This window comes from Anolis carolinensis, chromosome 6 (genome assembly GCF_035594765.1).
Source record: "Anolis carolinensis isolate JA03-04 chromosome 6, rAnoCar3.1.pri, whole genome shotgun sequence".
NCBI classification, from domain to species: Eukaryota; Metazoa; Chordata; class Lepidosauria; order Squamata; family Dactyloidae; genus Anolis; species Anolis carolinensis.
The window spans coordinates 97,354,086-97,376,328 of NC_085846.1; the positions used below are offsets into that span (position 1 = coordinate 97,354,086).

The 22,243-nt window shown below is 37.9% G+C and overlaps 1 protein-coding gene across 1 annotated transcript in view; it reads left to right on the plus strand.

Annotated features, from left to right (window-relative positions):
* Window positions 1–22,243, plus strand: part of malrd1 (MAM and LDL receptor class A domain containing 1) — a 225,812-nt gene that overhangs the window by 133,775 nt on the left and 69,794 nt on the right. Inside the window, exons 22-25 of the mRNA XM_062984307.1 lie at window positions 780–908; window positions 11,338–11,499; window positions 16,278–16,435; window positions 21,301–21,502. Of these exons, the coding sequence (XP_062840377.1) occupies window positions 780–908; window positions 11,338–11,499; window positions 16,278–16,435; window positions 21,301–21,502 (651 nt within the window). The remainder of the gene's footprint in view (window positions 1–779; window positions 909–11,337; window positions 11,500–16,277; window positions 16,436–21,300; window positions 21,503–22,243) is intronic.

Sequence of the window (22,243 nt, forward strand, 5' to 3'; positions counted from 1 at the left end):
CCACCAGTTTCTATAGAATGTTTTGCTCAAATAACCACTTGGAATGCAATACTTGGTTTTTTCTCATTTCCACAATCACCCTATGCTTTTAGATTGGTCATTCTTGCTTGCTAGCCTAAGCAGTGGGGAGAATTCCTCATATGTGCCAAAATGATTTGGCTCTGTGTACCTTACAGCTTTGCTTGAGTCAATAGAAGGCTCCATTAACTGCTTTGATTCTAGTAGCAAAATGCCTGGGGCAGCCCTGTCTGCAGAAATAGGGACACCAAGTTTCGAAACTGCTAATGTATAAGTGTTAGTGCTGCTTTTGGGAAAATAGAAGAGAGAATACTGTTCTTTCCATATATGCAAATTAGTGTGTATCACCATCATCATCATTATTGTTAGCCTTTTCTTTATCTAGTCTATCTCAAGGCAATGTTTAGTTGTGTATTTTTTATATTGCAGGCTTTTCTATCCAGTTTTTCAAATGTCATCTTGGCAATTAGTGTTATTGTACTGTCATGTATCTGGAATCTAACAAGGGCAATGAAGACTTATCCTAGTCCACAACTGAACTGTATTCCAGTCTGTGGAAAGCTTCCCATCTATTAAAACCTGAGTATGGACAATAAAGTAGTCTAAGCAGGTACAAGCTGTCTTTAAAAACAAGTGGGATTGAATAACATCTGTTGGAAGCAGTAAATCACACGTGTGATGGTGTATAATGGGTAAACAAATCAAAAAGGGCATTCTTTGATTTAATTAAAGTATTGATTTAGCTGTCCTTTTGGTTTCAGCTGGAGAGGATTCTGGAGTGTGCCCTGCTGTTACTGACTTCGTGTGTAAGAACAAGCAGTGCATCGAGTCTCACCTTGTCTGTGATTACAAGCCTGACTGCAAAGATTGGTCAGATGAAGCTGATTGCAGTAAGTAGTACTTCTATATCTGCATTCGTGTAAGTTGAGTTTTGAAGGGGCAAAAAATCTTAGGTGCTAAACTACAGCTTCTTAAAGCTATTTGGGGAAAGATAATGATAAGTATGCTGTCCCTTTGTGTTCAAGATTCAACACTTCCTTATTTCTGGAGATTTTTGCTGAATCAAAAAAAGTCTTGGTGCAGTTATTCCTAAAATAGGTTTTACTCAGCTGTGTTATGGTTGTTACCTACACATAAAGAGAGAGAGAGAGAGAGAGAGAGAGAGAGAGAGAAACTTCTGAGAAACTCAAATTCCACCTTGTACCCTGTCGACATTTTCCAAAACGTATTGCCATTTCTGGGCCAATCCTCAGCATGCTCACTCAAAAAAAAGCCTTACAGACAAATGTGAATACTATTTCCATCTCACATCTCAGCAAAAATAAATACTCTTCAGTTCTTAAACAGATTATCAAAAAAGAAAGATATAGCTGATTTTTAATATTAAAAGAAGAACCAAGCAGCTTAAAGTGAGTACAAATTGTGACAGGAAAAGTCGAAAAATAATCATAAGGCCTCAATGAGATAAAGGTACATATCTTCATTACAGAAAATGTTGTTACCTCCTAGTGATTTTACATATACAAAACATTCTGAGCCATATTTGAAAAGCTTTTGACACCTTCTATTGATCAGATAAAAAAACACACGAATAAGATATAAAAGAATATCTATGCATGTTTGCTCTGTACTAATGAATTTGTATGACTGTCCTAGTCTTTTGTTGCTCGGTTGCTGCCACTACATGTTTCTATAGAAAATCCATATAAGGATGGTTTAATTCTTTGAGGCAGAACTCTGGGTTTGCAAACCTGAATGTGCAGGTTTGAGTCCAATCTACTGTCTAACTCTGGGTTCATTGTTGAATGGATGCAGTTTGACATCATCTTAACTGACATGGCTCAGTACTATGGAATCATGGGTGCTGAAGTTTTACAAAATCTTTAGCCTTCTCTGCCAAAGAGATCCTTGCGGAGTCAATTCGTCAGCTTGAGGAGTGAGAACGTGTGTGGACTACGCTACTCCAGTTCCTTGTTTCCAGGACCAAGTTCCAAGCCTGCCTTGTTCCCCGGACCTCGCCACGGACCTTGTTCTAGTTCCAAGCCTGCCTTGTTCCCCGGACCTCGCCACGGACCTTGTTCTTGCTTTTTGTTGCCTTGTATCAAGTCTTGTTTGCCAAGAATCTAGTTTGTTTTCCAGCCCTGTTGTCAAGCTTCAATGGACTAAAGGACCTTGTCATTTCCCCACACTTTGCTCGGCAGAGTGTGTGTTTCGGTTATTGGATTATAACTTTGGACCTTAATATCTCCTATTGGACATTATTTTCCTGGACTATATTTGACCTTTCCTGAAAGGTCTATTTCTGAACTTTATTCTTCACTTGTTTTTATTGACTTTATATAATCCTTTAATAAAGATATTAGATAGATTCTGGTCTCTGCGCATGGTTATTGGTGCTCTGCAGTCTGGGTCCTGACAATAGTTAGGAACAAAGAAATCATTCCTGTTGTTCCATGTAAATTATTTTCCTTAGGACAAAATCAAAGATCACAAGTGGGGCCATAGCTCATACTACTTGTTAATACTTTGTATAGAACAAAACATTTTTACTTGAGTCTGCATTCATCCAACATGTTTTGCCTTTAAATATTGCCCCCCCCCCCCGGGACCCAATTAGCTTGAATGATTACATTGCTTTCCTTCTTTGTTATAGATAAGAGAATGCTATTGAAACTGAAGCAAATGCATATATAAGAGGGAAACATTCATTATAGAAAACGTAAAACAAAAGAGTTTTACCATATAATTCAGAAATTGTGACATACTACTGTGTATGTGTGTAGACAAATGCCTCCATGGGTAGCTAATGCATGCTACCAGGTTGAATCTTCAACCATGAAAATATTTGCCATGCAGCATATTTATTTATACATGTGTGGGTAGGCACATGTACAACATTTACTGCTGATAATAATAACTCAAATAGTGGAACAATAACCACCAGCAGCACAACAAATGGAGATTAACATCACTGTGGAAAAGAAATAGTGTCTACGCTAAATATACTAAGCAGTCCTGCTAATGTACTTATAATTCTAATATTATGAGAAAGATAACTAAGAGTGCATCTACACTGTAGAATCAATACAGTTTGACGCCACATTAAATGCCATGGTTCAATGTTGTGGAATCATGGGAATTGTTGTTTGTTGAGGCATCAGCACTCTTTGGTAGAGAAGGCTAAAGTTCTTATAAGACTGCATTTTCCCTGAACGAATTCTATGGAATTGTATGGAGGTGTAATTTTACAAGGTCTTTCAGCCCCTCTGTCTAAAAGTTCTATTGCCTCACCCAGCTACAATTCTCATGATTCTAATAACATTGAGTGACAACAGATAAAGTGGCATCAAACTGCATTAATTCTACAGTGTAGCTTCATCCCCTTAAGCAAATTTCGGCAAAGAGAAAATAAATCTTTGCCACATAACTATAATTTGAAAATCACATTGTGATTTCATTCTTTGACATGTTTTCTAGCTGCCCTAAGTGAACAATTGCATCAAGAATCTAATGCTCTCAGCAAAAGAATATGAAAAGCATGATTCATTCTGTAATGCTATTATAGGACACTATGCTTTGTAGTGGCTTGTGAAAGCACCCCCTGAAGGACTGCTAATCGCATCTGCTTTCTTTTCTTATACAGACAATGGACATAACCATACAGTCCCATCTGTATATCGGTTTGAGCCTCGATAAAGCTGCCCAAACTGTGTAACAAATAGGTTTTCACAAAGAATGAAAAGGCTCTGTACAAGTAGACATTAAAAGCAGAAAGCTTGCTTCAGTAGGCAATGGGAGTTGTGGCACATATCTCTGATCCTGAGCACTCTCAAAGCAATCCTACACGTCTAATCAGAACAAAGTTTCACTGCATTCAGTGCTCTTTATTTCATAGTAAATACATTAGGATTGTAGCCTTTCTGTCTGAGGGCTCATTACAATTGTAACAAATGGGGCCATCCACTTCATCTCCAACCCACCACTTATTTTCCTGCTGTACAGGAAAAATGGGATGGCAGCAGCAGCCCATATGGACAGTGGATTGATCTGCATTGAACCTGGACCTGCTTTCACAGTTTGCCCAAACCACAGGGTTGCTCCAAAGTGTTGCTGAAACTCCAGAGTATTACTCAACCTTTCTCAATGCAAACTTTAATTGGATTTACCCACACAGTAAGGACTGTAAAGACATGCTCAGAGACTAAATTCTTATCTCCAGAGCTCAGAAAAGTTACTTTTAAAGATAACATCTGCCAGTATACCGTGTTCCCCAGAAAATAAGACATCCTCTGAAAATAAGACCTAGTAGAGGTTTTGGAGAATTGTCAAATATAAGACATCTATCGATAGAAAAAATGATAGGAAGATTGATGCATGTTTTGCTTTATGTGTTACATAATAAGATAGTACCCAGTTGGGACTGTAAAGAAAATACTCAGCAATACTAGCATACTGTCTTATGAATATACACATTTAAATCTGTATGAGAACATATACATTTAATTTTTTTCTATCGATACCATTCTTGTAGCATTTTGATATAGATATCTGTGCTTTATTGAAATATAAGACATCCCTGAAAGTAAGACCTAGGAGGAGAGAGCCGCAGCCAAGGAAGGCACATGTGGCACTAAGGAGAAGGAGGGAGCAAAATAAGACATCCCCTGAAAATAAGACCTAGCACATCTTTGGGAGCAAAAATTAATATAAGTCACTGTCTTATTTTTGGAGAAACACGGTATTTTAACCAGCATATGTGAAAAAAATCCTTTTAAATTTGATGATATACCCTACTGACCTCCCCAGACTGTCTCATTCACTGCTCTCTTTATTGTATTTTCAGTATGAAATATGTACCTTTTTAACCCAACTAGAACTCTTAAACCGTCTTTCATTTTATATAACAATTTAAGTTCTGAGTTCTTCTTGGTCACATTTCCCTCACTTCTAAAAAGGAAACTCTCCCCCAGAGCATTTTAATATTTTGATATATTTTAATCCTATCATAACATTGCTACATTTCAGTTTTTATTCTCAGTTTTGCCCAAAGCAATATGTTAATGAGCAGCCATATCAATATTATAAATAAATAAATACCTCTGAGTAGATGTGTATATGATTGTGCTATAAAAGGAATTTATTTTCCTCAGCGCGTGTTTTACCTTTACCTTAGGGTGGTAAGATTTCGTATCCCTTTTCTGCTCAGTGAACAGGTTTATATCATTTTTGACATCTTGGGTTTCTTAGTTAATTTTGACAGAAATAATGCACAGTCAGACCTCTGTATTCATGGATTCCGCATTCACAGTTTCAGCCCTCCATGACTTGAAAATCCCAAAAGCAAACCTTGATTTTGCCATTTTATTTAAAGGGCACTATTTTACTACATTGTTGTATATAATGGGACTGGAGCATGTTGGAAATAGCAACCTTCTACAAGCCTTCTATACTAGTTATTTGTTATGTATATAATTGTGATTGCTTGCTATACTGTATGTATATGATTTAGTATGCAAGTTTCCCTCAACTCTATGTTGTTTGAGGTTGTGGGAGGAATTACAGACCATGTGACCAGATCTGTGACTATTCAGACTGAGACTCGGTTTTAAAAGCCAGCTTGCATCAGAAGCAGTACAGTTTATGTTGAAGTGGGAATGATTGTATATAGAGTTGTTTAAATGTAATTGAGTTATAGTGTTGCAATGTGAGCTGGAGATTGCATCATGCTCTGTCTGCTGTCCACTATGCGAGTGTGTAAAGAGTTAACTGTGTATTGCATCAGACAGCAGAGGTGGTTATAAATAGCTCGTTGTCTATCTCTCTCTCCCCTCTGCTCTCTCTGCCCTCTGCTCTCTGCATTCTGTCTGTATATATCGTCTTGAGAGTTTTCCGTTTGTTAGTAAACCTTTTGTAGATAGCCAAACAGGCTACAGCCTCTTTATTGGTGCCAGTGATTCTTCGTTGATCTTCCGCTGCATATGTGTTTATCCAAACCGCGCGCTCTGACAGTTTAGAGGTCAGTCAGTACAGTAGGCAATTGTCAGTGTTAGTGTAAAGTATACATTTTTTGGGCAACTGAAATAACACTTCTGAAGATCTGCTATATATTTTGTGCACTGGCATATATTTGTTCCTAACAGTTCAGAAAGATAACCAGGTATATCAGTCTAACAACTGAGAAGCCTAATTTGCCTTGCATGAATACTAGTGGATGTTTACAACTAAGGAAAAGATTCACTCAAATGAGTATTTAACTCTTCTAAGGAAGATCATATTCCAAATAGAGTCAATGCCAATTAATCTCCGAAAGGGTCGCTTCCAAAAGGCTGTAGAGATTCCTGGTTTTCCAAAATGTTATGATCTCTAAAAGGTCATGCCTTCCCAAAAGAGCATTCACTGATTTTGGTGTCCACAGGGACCTTGGAACTGGACCCATTGTATAACTGCTGCTGTGAGACCTTAAAAAGTTTAATGAGAGAAGTGGTCCTGTTCCTTCCAAATGGAGAGTAACACAAAGTTCTTAAAATCAGTAATGTTGTTGATGGAAGAGAAACTGCACACAGACTGAAAGCACATTTACTTTTTCTGAACTGCATTCAATTATGCATAGGTTTTATTAATAGCAGGCCTCCTTGTTGATGAACCATCTAGTCAAACGCCATGGCATATTGAAATAAAAGCAATTTTAAAGACAAATGGAACAATCCTTTCCCCATCCTTTGAAAACAGACTTGCTTTACTTCAAAAAGGAATAAATGGAAAGAAGGTGCAAACAGGCAGCTGACTTGCATCCGCAGTTCATAGATTCTTTTTAATCTCTGGGAGACCAGGGTTCAAATCCTCTTTGACCATAGAAACTGACTGTAACCTAAGAACCAAAAGATCAAGAAAGAAATAAACGATCTAAAGAAGGAAAAACATCACCTAGATTTGGAAAAAATAGCAAAATCATTGAAATATGTGAGACAAGATAATTTTGAAAACGCAAACAAACCAGGGCCCTGGCTGGCAAGGAAGATAAGAAAGAAAAAACAGCAACAACATATAATAAAATCAGAGACAAAGACAAGGAGTATACGACAGATGAAGAAATAAGAGAAGAATTTAGGAACTACTATAGCCAATTGTATAAGCAAAAAGAGGAAGATTTGGAAAAGATTACAAAATATTTAGGAGAACAAAAACTGGACAAAATTACGGAAACAGAAAGGGAACATCTCAATAAAGAAATAACAGAAGAAGAAATTAAGAAAGCAATAAAAAATTTAAAACCTAACAAAGCACCGGGTCCAGACGGATTTACCGCAAGTTTCTACAAAGTTATGAAAGACGAGTTAATCCCATTTTTGAAAATACTAATGAACCAGGTATTGGAAAAAAACATTATTCCGGAATCGTGGAAGGAAGGAGATATTATCACAATTCACAAAGAAGATACAGATAAATCGGAGGTAAAAAACTACAGACCAATTACGCTATTAAATTTGGACTACAAAATTTTTACGAACATATTGGCAAATCGATTCAAAAACTTCTTAACAACATGGATTGGGCCAGAGCAAAAAGGATTTCTCCCGGGAAGGCATATGAAAGAAAATGTGAGAACTATAGTAGATGTAATAGAATTTTACGAAACACATCATCAAAAAGAATTGGCACTACTCTCGATCGACGCAGAGAAAGCATTCGACAACCTAAATTGGAGATTTATCAAATTACTATTTAAAGAAATTGATATAGGTTATCAATTTTACAATGCGATTGAAACGATATACACGGAGCAGAGGGCAAGAATTTTAGTAAATGGTCAATACACGAAAGAGATACCAATAAATAAGGGAACTCGCCAAGGATGCCCATTATCACCATTAATCTTTATCTTCGCAATTGAAATCTTAATAAGAAATATCAGAAAGGACGATCAATTAAAAGGAACAAAAATAGAAAACTATGAATTCAAGACGAGGGCTTTTGCTGACAACCTTATATGTATTATTGAGAATCCGAAACACCAAATTCAAAAGTGGCTCGACCGTATAGAGGAATATGGATCAGTGGCAGGCTTTTATCTAAACAAAAAGAAAACAAAAATTATGACAAAAAACATACCAAAGAAAAGACAAGAGGAAATAGAGAAAGTGGCAAACATCCAAATAATACCTAAAATAAAATACTTAGGAATTTGGTTAACAGCAAAAAATGCACACCTACTGAAAAATAATTACCAAATGAAATGGAACGAAATTAAAAAAGATTTACAGAACTGGAAAAACCTGAAAATCTCTATTTTAGGACGTATATCAATAATAAAAATGAATGTCTTACCAAAACTGTTATATTTGTTCCAAAATCTTCCAATAATAAGGAACAATAAACTTTTTATGGAATGGCAAAGGGAAATCACAAAATTTATTTGGAAGGGAAAAAAGGCAAGAATAAATTATACAATAATGACAGATGATAAAAGAAGAGGGGGATTTGGACTACCGAACTTAAAATTATATTATGAATCTTGTGCATTGGCATGGGTTAAGGATTGGGCAACCCTAGAAAAAAACAGTATGCTAGCATTGGAGGGCTTTGATTTGAGGAGGGGATGGCATAGCTATCTCTGGTACGGTAAAAGATCAGTAGAGAAAAACTTCGGAAATCACTTTATCAGATCCTCATTAATAAAAACTTGGGAAAAATATAAGGGAAGAATATATATGAAGACACCCCTATGGATTTCACCTTTGGAAGCTAATCAGAAATTTTTTTTGGATTGGACAAAATGGCCAAAATACAAAGAAATATTAAGAAAAAAGGATGGGCAATTTCAACTAAAACAACAAGAGGAAATAAGACAAAAATACAACAAAATGTCATGGTTTCAGTATGCCCAGCTAAAAGAACAATTTGGGAAAGATAAAAAAATAGGATTTAATGAGACTGAAAATTTCTGGGATACCATGATGCAAAATAGCAAGAAGGAAATTGCGAGAATATACAAGAAGTTACTAGAATGGTCTACAGAGATAGAATATGTAAAAATATGTGCCACAAAATGGGCAAAGAATATTGGACGTTCAATTATGATGTCAGAATGGGAAGCAATATGGAATATAAAACAAAAATATACGTACGCCTCAGATTTACAGGAAAACTGGCTCAAAATGTTCCATAGATGGCACATCACACCAAAAAAGATAGCAACCATGTATAAAAACACAGACAATAAATGCTGGAAATGTAAAAAGCAAGAAGGGTCATACTTTCATATCTGGTGGACATGTTCGGAAACAAAATCATTTTGGAAAGCAGTACATGAAGAAACACAGAAAATACTACAAAAATCATTCCCAATGAAGCCAGAGTTTTATTTACTTGGGTTGACAGAGAGTATAATGAAATTGAACTCAAATGAGGACAAAATATTTACATACGCAGCGACAGCAGCAAGAATAACCTTTGCAAAATATTGGAAACAAAGAGAAATACCAACAAATCAACATTGGTTGGAGAAATTGAATGAGATATATGATATGGACAAATTAACATATCTAATGAAAATAAACAGGGGTAATACAATAAAATCAACTAACTGGGAAAAATATGTAGAATACAAGGAAAAGGCAAAGGAGAAATAAGCAAAGAAGAATCCGAGGACACTCACAATGACCAAAACTAGTCCAATAAATGTAAAAAAGAAAGAAATGGAACAAAACCTAGCCCACAAAGAATAGAAAGCGGAAGGACTTCTGTATCCCCTCCCTCCCTTCCCCCCCCTTCCCTCTTCCTTCCCTTTTTTTTTCTTTACCTCTTCTCCCCTTTTCACCAACCCCTGTGAACCATCTCCATTTTTATTTTTTACTGTACTGTATGTATGTGTAAGAAAATCTGAATAAAAATTTATTTAAAAAAAAAAAAAGAAACTGACTGTAACCTTGGACCAGCTGTACTTTCTCATCTTCAGAGTAGACCCACTGAATTAAAGGAAGTTGCATACATGCTGACTTGTTTTGTTAATTCAGTGGTCTAGTCCAGTTGGGCAAACAACCAAATATATAAACCTATACATATGAAGTTGTGGCACCTAGAGCTGTAGTAACATTGTTGTACCTGCTTACTTGGCAATGCAAAGAACACTGTTCCTCATGCATCTCCCTCATACAGGCCTGGCCAGTGTCAACAATCTCATTTAACTACGAGTAATATTGCATTATTCATTCAGCTGGGAATAACTTCAACAAATAGTACTGCAATTATAATACTTTATGGTTTTCCATTGGTCTCACATGAGAAATAAATCCCCTTTGCTTCTACTCTGCAAACAGAGCTGGTGAATTCTATTACAGTATTGGTTGTTGAAGATACCAAAAGTAATCCTGTAGATTTAGATTGATTTCTTTAGACACTTATGATCTGTTTGGATTTTTTATTTTTGTTTTTATCATAACTGGAAAGCTCAGGAATACCCTGAATCTGCCAATACTGAGTCTTGTGCACAAGCTGTGCTATTTTGTTTCCACTTCCACCAGTGCAGGATGACTTGAATTTACCTTAAAATGTGGGCTTTCTTACTGCTGACTTTATGTCATTTCTAGTTTTGTTTGTTTGTTTGTTTAAACTGCCACTGAAACTGGACCATCACCTTTTGGTGACAGTAACTATTACCTACTGCTATGCATATCCTGCCACCAGTCTGTTTCTGCTCCACGATTAACCCATTCTCTAATATTGACAGGCAAAACCCATCCGTACCTCGCAATTCCGCAATGTTCCCATTGCTTACCTAGAGCAATGGGTCCATTCTGATTCTGTGCAGATGTGCCAGCAATAAAGTGACATCAAGGAAGAAGGGGATTCTCCTTTTATGTTCTTCCCTTCTCCCTCACAATTCCAGAGCTGTCTGTTTTATGTTCATTTAATATTTTTTCAGTTATATTTGCCTCTTTTTTTTGGTAATTAGTGTTGATACTGTGATATTGCTCTAAAATATGGAGAAGTAGAAGTGTGGGAAGGTGAAGTTAGGAGGGCAGAAGGACAGTTGTGGGACTATTGATTGTGCGAATGAAGAGGTGTGATAACAAAATGCAATTGTGCGAAGGAAAAGGGGTAAAATAACAAAGGTGCTCATCCCAATATGCCAATAGTGGCTTCATGTGATAATGTTCTAAATTTGATTTCTCCCTTTGCACAGCTGCTTTTTTTAATTATGTAATTTTTTTAAAAAAAAATCTAAACTGTTTTGTGAACTGGGTGCTGAACAGCTGTCTATGAAGAACATTAATTATTAGTAAATGAATGTACTTTTTACCTTCCCCCTTTGTTTGGTAGGCCAGTACACCACTGTCCCAGGAAGCTGTAACTTTGAGACTCAAGGCCAAGAATGGAGTTCTGTGTGTGGACTTAGACAAGATTTGGAAGATGACTTTGACTGGAACATTGGCAGCAAGATTGCTATAGAATACGGAGACTTAATCCAGGATCACACCCCAGGTAATGGGCTGTTGGTCTCATCCATTTGGGAGAAATTACTGGAAGTTGTTAGTCCTCACTGAAATATTCACTAGCCATTTGTTGATTGAATGCCAGAATGGTCAGAGGGGGCATGAGACCAATTTTGTGTGCTTTGTAAAGAAGAAATGCATACAGAATGTATGTAATTGCAGAATGCCAATGGCAGGGTGGAATAGAAATCAAGGTTATATAGTTTTCAGTTGTGACTACGCAAGAGTGAACAGGACACCAGAAAATGCTAGGAAGAGCACTTTCAATTTTGTCTAATGTTGCTGCTTGGATGTGGATAAAATAAAGTCAGCCAGTGGTTGCTGCTTATCAGCCCTTTTCATCCATGCTTGAGTTAGCAGAAGTCAGTACAGTTTTACTGATTGTTCCCTTCAAAGCAAATAGTTATATCGCTCCTGATTCTGTTTTGGCTGAGCGCATTTCTTTATTCCTCTCTCTAAGATAATGGACTGCTAAATAAAATGTAAAGATACTAATTAATCAGGACCCCTTGGAAGAAAAATACTATCCTGTTAGATTAAACTGGTCTGTACATTTGCCTGCATTTCGTTTTTTAAAGTTAATTAAAGAGGTGCTTGTAAACTTTCCCCTTTTCAAGTCCCATTTTGATGAAGTAAAGTAGTACAGTATTCAATGTGAGCAGAGTTAACTGCTGTGGTAACTTGTGACAAACAGTCTACACAGTAATTTTTCATGTTGCATGTAATATATTGTACAAGCATTTGGCTACATACAATAAAGTTTACAACACATAGGGGGGATTTTTTGTATACAAATTGCAGAGTTGTCACCACAAGCATAATGTTCCAGTTCAGCCTGAAGTTTACAGGACACCCTGCATGACTAAGGGGATATCTACAGACATTGTAGAATTATGGCAATTTGACATTACTTTAATTGTCATGGTGCTATGCTGTGGAGTCAATTATGTTGTTGTTTTAGAAGGACTTAAATCTTTTCTGCCAAAAAGTGCTAGGTCTCACCAAACTACAACTCCAGAATTCTATAGAATTGGGCCATGTCAGTTAAAGTGGGGCCAAACTGTATTAATTTAACAGCATAGATGCACATTAGGTAAATCTAGTATAAACCAAACCAGGAAACGTACTTCAGTTGTCAGTGTGATCCAGATTAAGCATATGACTAAAGTATTATTTATTTACAGCATTTATATTCCGCCCTTCTCACCCCAAAGGGGACTCAGGGCGGATCACATTGCACACATAAAGGCAAACATTCAATGCCATGACATAGAACAGAGACAAGACGCAGGCACCGGGCTGGCCTCGAACTCATGACCTCTTGGTCAGAGTGATTTGTTGCAGCTGGCTTGCTTTCCAGCCTGCGCCACAGCCCGGTAATGCATATAGGAGGCAGATAAAGAGCCCAAAACCATTTTAAAGATGTGGATGCTAGGAACTCGAAAGAAGGATGACCTAGCAGCTTATCTGCCCTTCTATATTGTCCCAAATGCATAGTTCATGGCCACACAGGGGGCCAAAATCTTGCCTTTTCAGCAAGGGGGTGACCAGACACCCGCCTGTGCTGAACTTGTGTTGGACCAGGTGAACACAGGCACCCGGCCCTCTACCATCCCTGGTATCCATTTCACCGTTTGAAAAAACAAGAAAGCTTCCTTACTGAGCTGGATGCTTTTCCGTGCTCCACGGTGAATCTAAATAATTAAAAGGAGCTTTGAGGAGGCACCATGGAGCACGGAGAAGCATCCAGCCTTGTTAAGAAAGCTTTCCATGTTTCTTTTAAATGGTGAACCAGGTGCCAGGGAAAGGAGGATAGCACTGCCATCCGATCTCCGCAGATTGCCAGAGTCCACGGAGAGGGAATGGCTGTAGGACTGCCCCCAGGATTGCAGATGGCGATCTCAAGAAGCAGTCTCCACAGGCCCAATACCTGGGAAGATGAGGACATTCCTGGAAGGTCTGCATCTTCCCAGGTATCTTTTTAACCTGGACTAAACCTGTGGTTCCAGTTTCTCCCCAGGTTAATTCGCATTTTATGGGGTCTTGAAATGGTATTATAGGGACCTAAGTTACAGAGGGATGGGAGCTATACTGTTCTAGCAGTTGAAAGGCCAGAAGTGAAGATTTGGGTCAGTAGTAGCATCATGATTATATGATGCATTGAATTATCTTCTAGAAATCTCATTTTCCTTTCTCAAAATTACTATGTCCAGATCTCCAGCTTGTAAGAACGTCATCTTTATTGTCTGTACTAAAGACATTATCTGAACTTTCAGAATACCTGGGAGCTTTTGTCCAATTGCCACTGAAAATACTTTTATTGAAAACGAAATGATAGCAGGAAATTACACACAATTGAAGGTTAAATGAAGCAAGTTGCAACTCCTAAAAGGCAACGATTTAAAGACTTTGAAATCTGTTATACTATAGATTTGAAACCCATTTGATACTTTCATGTTAGGAATGAAGAAGTCAAAATTACATGCAATTATAGGTAAAAGTGAATGCGACTACTTCTTATAAGAACTGTTTTTGGTGCTCAAACTCAGTCCTCAATCCAGTTGCACTAGATGCTTGAAGAGACAAAAGAATGGGCTCCCTGACACACTTTGTGCTGTGTTTATTAATGCTATCTGGAAAAGTTGACAGTGAACGTAAGATTTGCTATCTTGTAAAGGTGCTAATTGCAATTTCTATCATTCCATAACCTGTTAGAAGTTTTCAAATGCTATGTAATGTACATTAATTATTTTCTCAATTGCTTCATCAAACACCTAACATGTTGCCCTTCATTTTCCTAGAATGCCACTAGAATATACTTCTTAATAGAGTTAGATCATATCAACTAGAAAATGAAACCTGAGAGAGTTTTTCTTAGGCCAGGCCTCTGTAATAATAATAATAATAATAATAATAATAATAATAATAATAATAATAATAATAATAATAATAATTTATTTTATTTTATTTCTTACCCGCCTTTCCTCATGGCTCAAGGCTGGCTATAAAACAATTAAAATACATAAACACAGCTAAAACACTACAAATATACACACAAAAATGTGCCTCCATAAAAGTTACATAACAAAATGTATCTCTATGAAATAGATATTTAAACAGACAAAACAGAGATTAAACATGCATTAAAATTCATGTTTATGTTTAAAGATTGTCTGGGTAGGCCTGCCAGAAGAGACAGGTCTTCACTTGTGTCTTAAATTCTGACAGGTGATTGAGCTGTTGCAGCTCTACCGGCAGGTGGTTCCATAGCCTTGGAGCGGCTGATGAAAAGGTCCTCTGGGTGGTGGTTGCCAGTCGGGTTCTGGCTAGTTGAAGCAGATGCTCCCCAGAAGACCAAAGTGTATGGGAAAAGGCAATCCTTTAGGTAACCTGGACTCAAACCGGAGTCCCCATAGGGAGAGAGGGCAGTCTAGAAATAAAGCATTCTTGGGGCTTTAAAAGTCAAAATCATTACCTTGTACTTTGCCCGGAAACTAATTGATACTTAGAATCATAGAATCGTAGCGTTGGAAGAGACCTCACAGGCCATCCAGTCCAACCCCCTGCAAGAAGCAGGAAAATCTCATCCAAAGAAGGAGCCTTCACCACAGTCCGGGGCAGAGAGTTCCACTGCCAAACAGCCCTCACAGTCAGGAAGTTCTTCCTGATGTCCAGGTGGAATCTCCTTTCCTGTAGTTTGAAGCCATTGTTCCGCGTCCTAGTCTGCAGGGCAGCAGAAAACAAGCTCGCTCCCTCCTCCCTATGACTTGATACATTTAACAAAACCAGTACGGTAATGTACACTTTATGCAGGATCTACAGTTTCTATAGTTAGCTTCCCTAGTATTGAACATACATTGCTGTAATACATAAATAAGTAACAGGAAGACAAATTTTAGAGCCCTTCCCCCCCCCCAATCATTTTTTATGAGTCAATCTGTAAATATCGTGAGCAAAAAATAAAGTTTTTTTTCCTCTCCAAATATTACTTTTCAAAAAGTCACAATACAGATAGATGGCTTCCCTTGGTGCTTTTGTGCACACTGGTTGTATGAATAGCAGAGTTTGCTCAATGCAATGGTTAGGTTAGTGGTCTGGGACTTGGTACACAAAGATTTAAATTTTCACTGCACCATAAAACACTGTGGATGAAGTTGGACCAATCACTGTTTCTCAACTTGTCTTAGCTCATAGGTGTTGTTATGATGATAAAATAGATCAGGAAAGTAGTTCACTTTTTTTTGACCTTATTGAAGGGAAGATTGGATGTAAACTATCATATAATGTCACAGAGATTTCTCAAGGGTTGATCATATATTTGTTGCTGTGGTCCTTCAAATTGTTTCCAATTTATGGTGACCCTAAGGTGAACCTATCATGGGGGTTTTCTTGGAAAAATTTGTTCCAAGTAGGTTTCCTTTGGATTTCTGTGGTCAACTGGGGATTTGAACCTTGGTCTCCAGAGTTCAGTTTGCAAACCATTGCACCACATTGGTTATCTGACCAGTATATAGACTTGATGGGATAAATAAATGGAACCATATATAATATTGCTTATTTATTTCATTATCTCAAGTCATACGTTGATTTTGTACTTAGAACCATGAATGAAGATCATAGCTTCCAGTTCTTTTATAAGCATATATTGAAAGTTCAATCAAGATTGAAATCATCTATTTCAGGATGGAGTTGTGTAACTTTCTCTGATAGATAATGATATAGCAGCCTCAAAAACGGTGTCTCGAGAATTTTTCTATTGATTTATAGGTAATGGAGCTAATTTTTTGTATATCAATTCTACTACTCAACGTAAAGGAAACAGAGCAAGAATAGTTACTACTACCTACTTTCCAGCTAGTCTGGGTGTATGCAGACTCCGCTTTTGGTTCTGGATGTACAATTCCCCCCAAACTGGAATATTAAAGGTAAGCAAAAAGAGAGCACTTAATATCTACTAGATTACAATACCATCATTCAGCCTTTTCTTTCTTGCCAATTCTTTGCTTTCCCACAGTATGGTCCAACCTGCTATCCTGCTCTCATTGTTTTACAGCCAAATAAACTTTCCCACCAATGTGCACAGACTTACTTGACATTCTGCTATAAGTCAAGCAACTCTTAGCCACCTATTTTTATACAGTCTAGCCTTACAAACTTGATAGCACTGTTAATAATAAAAAGTACCACATGGAAAATTAGTTCTTGCATTGCATTTTGCAAGGTATCTCCTGTATGTTTATTGCATGTGATGACTCTTAGTTAAATTATATTACAAATCTATACCTACTTGGAAACAAGCCTCACTAAATTCAAAAGGGATTTATGCCCGTGTAAGTAGAAATGTTCTGTTACAACAAAAGGAGAAAATCTTCCTGAGCAGGCAAGATTTGCAATTCAGTTTTACCTCCCCTTTTTCAGTTCCAGTTCAGCTCTATCTCATTGCTAGCATGCTTTTGGTATTCAGTGCTCCCTCGCTAATCCACGGTTCGGGTTCCGCGGATTCCCTGTATTGCAGATTTTTCCATCCAGCCCGCCCTCCCTTTGCAGGCACAAAAGGGCCCAGTTTGAGTCACATGACACATCCCACGCTTCCTCCTCAGCCGCCTGCAGGCAGGGCCTACCTGCCTGCACCTCATCGCCCCAGGAACAACAAGGAAGACAGAACAGTATGTTTAAAGAGGAAGGGAGGGAGGGAGGGAGGCTATATTTATTGAAATAAATATAGTGCTGCTATATCATGGTTTTCCACTTTTCGCGGGCAGGCCTGGAACCTAATCCCCGCGAAAAGTGAGGGGACACTGTATATATGAAGCTTACTGGTCCAAATATTTTAGCCTGTTTCACAAGATATTTTTCAAGATAAAGATGAACAGAAGAAACTTATAAACGACACTACATTGAACTATTCTCAGGAAATTAATAAGTTAATACCTAATTTTGAGCAATAGGTTTAATTATACTGAGGCACAATCAAACACAACAATCTACCCTCTATTAGCAGATCTATTTTTCCAATTTTTTTATACTAACAGATTTGGGGTAGAAAAGAATATGCAAAATAATCCATACTCTTTCTCCCCAAGGTATGCTACTCCAAAACCGCTGATATGTATTTGTATATGCAAAGTGTGCCTGTTCTCTCTTTTATTTGCATCTCTTTCATCATCATCCATCACTTTCAAAGGTAGCACAGTAATTTCCAGAGGCTGATACAAAAAGATCTTCATTAATTTCAAGGACAGAGAATCCTTCCCACCAAGACACAAATTCGGAGACTTGGGCCATTTCCAGACAGCACTTTAAATCTGTGCCAAAGAGGGGTTTAAAAAACCCGCTTTGGCACAGGTTAAAGTCCACACACACTCTTTAAAAAACCTTTCCTGGTGGGGTGGCTATATATGATCCTGGTAACTACTGGGATGGTATCCAGTCACCCCAAAACCCCTGCAAAAAGCCCTAAAAATGATTAAGAACTTATCTGGTTGCCATTATGCCTTTCGGCATGCTTTTTGGAACATATTAATGTAGCGCTAAGAGATGGAGGGCCAGGAGCAATTTGTTTCCCCCCATTTTCTTGCGCATCATTGGTATGTTCCATCAGGCTCGAACAGAGGCCTAATGGCTCCCAGTAAGTTTTCTTTGTCTTTTTAAGGGTTCGGTGTGGGATTTTGGCAAGTGAGTGGGTACCATCCTGCATCTCTGGGCTCCAGGAGCCCAAAAGGTGGGAGATGGGTGTGTGGACAGGCCCGCAGGTAGTCCCGGATAGTCTCCACAGAACCCAGAGCCCATTAGACCTGCGCCTTTCACAGTGGCATGGGTCTAATGGGCTATCAAATTAATTCGAGCTAAAGCAGGGTTTTCCTGTTTTGTCTTGAATTATTCCTTTTAATAGAGGCGTTATTTGGACACCTCCAGTAAAAGTGCAAGAGGGCACGAGATATGGGCCCTGTCTGGATGGGGCCTGAGGAGTCCCTTTAGTGCTGGGAAAATTCAATACTTCATGGAGTTTGCCAGCATCCCATCTTTCACCTCTTTTGCATTCTTCTACTTTTTCTCCCATTTTCCTTATTCTACATTTATTAAAAGAAATAAAAACAGAATAACTCCACAATGCCTTTGATTAGTATAATTGGGAACTGTCTGTCTAAAATGAGCTGAAGAGCATTCAAAATCTATCTTTTTTCAGTGCAAAAAAGTGAACATTATTACTTCTCTTGTCAGCTTTTTCCGATTCTATGCCAAACTGTTTGTGCAAGATTCAAGATATAGGCCTCTTAAAGGTGAAGCACTTACTCTCGTGAACTGTTTTATTTCTTTGTTAACTTTTTGAGGGTTTCAGAAGTTTGCTCCCCCCCCCCCAATTGCTTTACTACCTACAATAAGACAGAGAGTAATTGTAACTTCACAGTTCAGCATCCCTTCACTGCAGTGCTGCCCGAACATATTGCCATAATACTGGAAGTTAAACCAAAATTAATTCCCCCTGTGATAATATATGTCCAACATTTCATTTTTCCAGCTTGTTAGGCAGTTCCTATTACATACATTGCTGTGAACTGGGGTATAATAAATTACAGCAAGGACAGAGCAATTTCATTTTAAATGGCTATTTTTTATTTTTTTTAAAAAACAGTCTTCAGTTCATTTTTGAGGGGAGATGAACAGGTTGGTCAGGCAATTTTTGTATCTTTCCCTTGTTTGGGGAGCAATATTATTCTGTTGTACGAAGTGTTGCTTAACGAATCTATTTTTGATTCTGCAAGGCAGACTTTTTCCTTATGACAATTTTAGTGGAAATAGGAAGATGGAGCAAGTGGCCTGAAAAGGGCACTGAGCTAAGAAAATGGATTGCTTTGGTTTACTAATAAACATTTGTCATGTTTATTAACTCTCTCCTGAGGAGTTTATTAAGGGCCTTGATTCTCCCCTATATCTTATGTATAGACCTGTTCTGCCAACATGTTTCAGAGCACAATTTAGAGTACTGGTTTTGACCTTCTAAGCCCTGTATGGCTCTGGTCCAGGTTACCTGAAAGACTGTATCTCTTTCTATGAACCTGGAGAGGGCCTTCTCTCATTCCCACCACCCGCTCAAGTGAGGTTGGTGAGAACATGGGAGAGGGCCTTTTCAGTGGCTACTCCCAGACTATGGAGACCAGGATGTCCCCATCCCTACTGGCCTTCTGCAAGCAGGTCAAGACCTTTTTATGTCTACAGGCGTTTGGAGAAGGGTAAGGGGTGGGCTTTGGGGAGGTTGGGGGGACTGGGGAGAATATGAGTTTTAAAGGCCATTTTAATATATTTATTTACTGTATTTTATTGTGTCTTTACCACATTGTCATTTAATTGGTTTTTAATTTTTGTATTGCACCTTTTAAACTTGTTTAGTGTGGAATGTTAGCTGCCTTGAGTCCCCACAGGGACGAAGGCGGGGTATAAATGATGATGATGATGATGATGATGATGATGATGACGACGACAACTCCACATAAGAGTACATGGAGCTTCTTATGATGCACTTTCTTACTCATAGTTACCTGGCAGTATCAGCAATAGTGCAGTAGTGACTGGGTTCTACCATTTACAATGTTCCAGACTACCAAATGTAGAATCAAAACAATTATTGGAGATGTTGAATCAGAAAAGGGATGGGGTGCCTTACAATCCAGTGTGGCCCTCTGTGGTTCTCCAGATAGCCATATGCCCTTCTCATGATATTACTGCTTAGTGGTTTCCTTGTTTTCATATAGTTTTCTTCTTCTTTTATTACAATATTTGGAAATGCTTCTCCAATTACTTAGAATGCATCTACATTGTAGAATTAATGCTGTTTGACACCACTTTAACTGCCATGGCTCAGTTCTATGGAATCCTAAAAACTGTAGTTTTACAAGGTCTTTAGCCTTTTCTGCCAAATAACACTGGTGCTCCACCAAACTACAACTCTCATGATTATATTGAGTCTAAAGTGTTTCAAACTGTGTTAATTCTACAGTGTAGATCAGTGGTTCTCAAGTTGTGAGTCCCCAGATGTTTTGGCCTTCAGCTCCCAGAAATCCTAACAGCTAGTAAACTGGTTGGGATTTCTGGGAAATTGTACCTCACAACCTCTGAGGATGCCTGCCATAGATGTGGACGAAACATCAAAAGAGAATACTTCTGAAACATGGCCATACAGCTCGGAAAATACAAAACAACCCTGTTTCTGGGAGCTGTAGGCCAAAACACCTGGGGACCCACAGGTTGAGAACCACTGGAGTTGATGAATATTTAATAGCTGAGAGCAAGAACTTTAGGTTTGGGCAGTGCATTTGATTCCATCCTTACATTTTTGCTTACCTTTGAAATGTGACCCTTGCTTCAAATTACCCTGAAAATGACACTTGCTAAGCCGCAAGAGGTTTCTCAACAGGATATCTGATTTAGCTGCTCATGACCCAAGTCAGGGGTAAAAGATGGTGACTTGCTCTGTTGAAGTTTGAGGGAAAATTGTCCTAGAATGCCACATTGATGCTGAACCTAATCCATTGCCTTGGATGATCAGATACAGTATTTTCCCAATTTTAAAATTTGTATCTCTAGTTGGCACCAGTAATTGGACTGCAACCATGTAATAAATCATTATCAATTTATAATTTATCTTCAAAATTGGCACAATTTGACCTACAATGCAGATGTTCAATACTTCCCTGTTTTAAGGAGGGTTGGCCAAACATTTCAGTGTTGTGCTGTGATGTAATAAGACTGAAGAAACGACTATGAAGTGTTTTCTGGGTTTTGCTTTCAACAGGTGTATGTTGTTGGAAAAACTGGAATGGATATATTGATGTGGGCAGCAACAGGAAATAAAAGAAATGTATGGACCTATGCAAATGTGGCCCTTTCCAGCAATACTCCTTTCAAAGTGGCATTTGAAGCAGAGACCGGAGCTCATTCGCTTTTAGAATTTGCACTCGATGACATTTCTTTGACACCAGAATGTGTATCAGGAGGTAGGTAATCATACTATTTGTAGATCTACAAAGGTTTGGGCAAGTGTCCCAAAAATATAAACATATTATTTATTGCTGTTTTTAAAATTGACAAATGTATGTGCCACCCTTCAATATAAATGCAGGTTGAGCACACCTTATCCAAAAATTCAAAACTTGAAGTACTCCAAAATTATCCACATGGGTGGATGAGACAGTAACATCTTTGCCTTCTAATGATCTCTTGTACACAAACTTTGCTTCATGAATAAAATTAGTTAAAACATTGTAAAAATTGACCTTCAAGCTATGTATATAAGGTGTATAGGAAACATAAACAAATTGGTCCCATTTATCCCATTACAGTATGTATGTACAGTATATGCTAATACAGGTATGCTAGAATCCGAGAAGGAAAAATCTGAAATACTTCTGGTCCCAAGCATTTTGGATAAGGGATAGTCAACCTGAATTCTTTTGATAGATATTACATTTTAATAACATTATTTTTATCTGTGCCTGTAGTCATTTCTAGATTATTGTCATACACTGGAGAAATTACTTCCCCACAAAGATAATCCAGTCATTACATGCTACGAGCCTCATCAAACACAACTGTTAATTTCTGAATGGTAAAAATGCAGAGCACAATACATCTGGGGGCCAAACTAGATGGGATGGCAGCAGACTTATCTGTCACTTAACTCCCAAGAACTTTAACTCCTCCTAGGTTAAATTGTAGTTGAATCCTGTGGTCCTCTC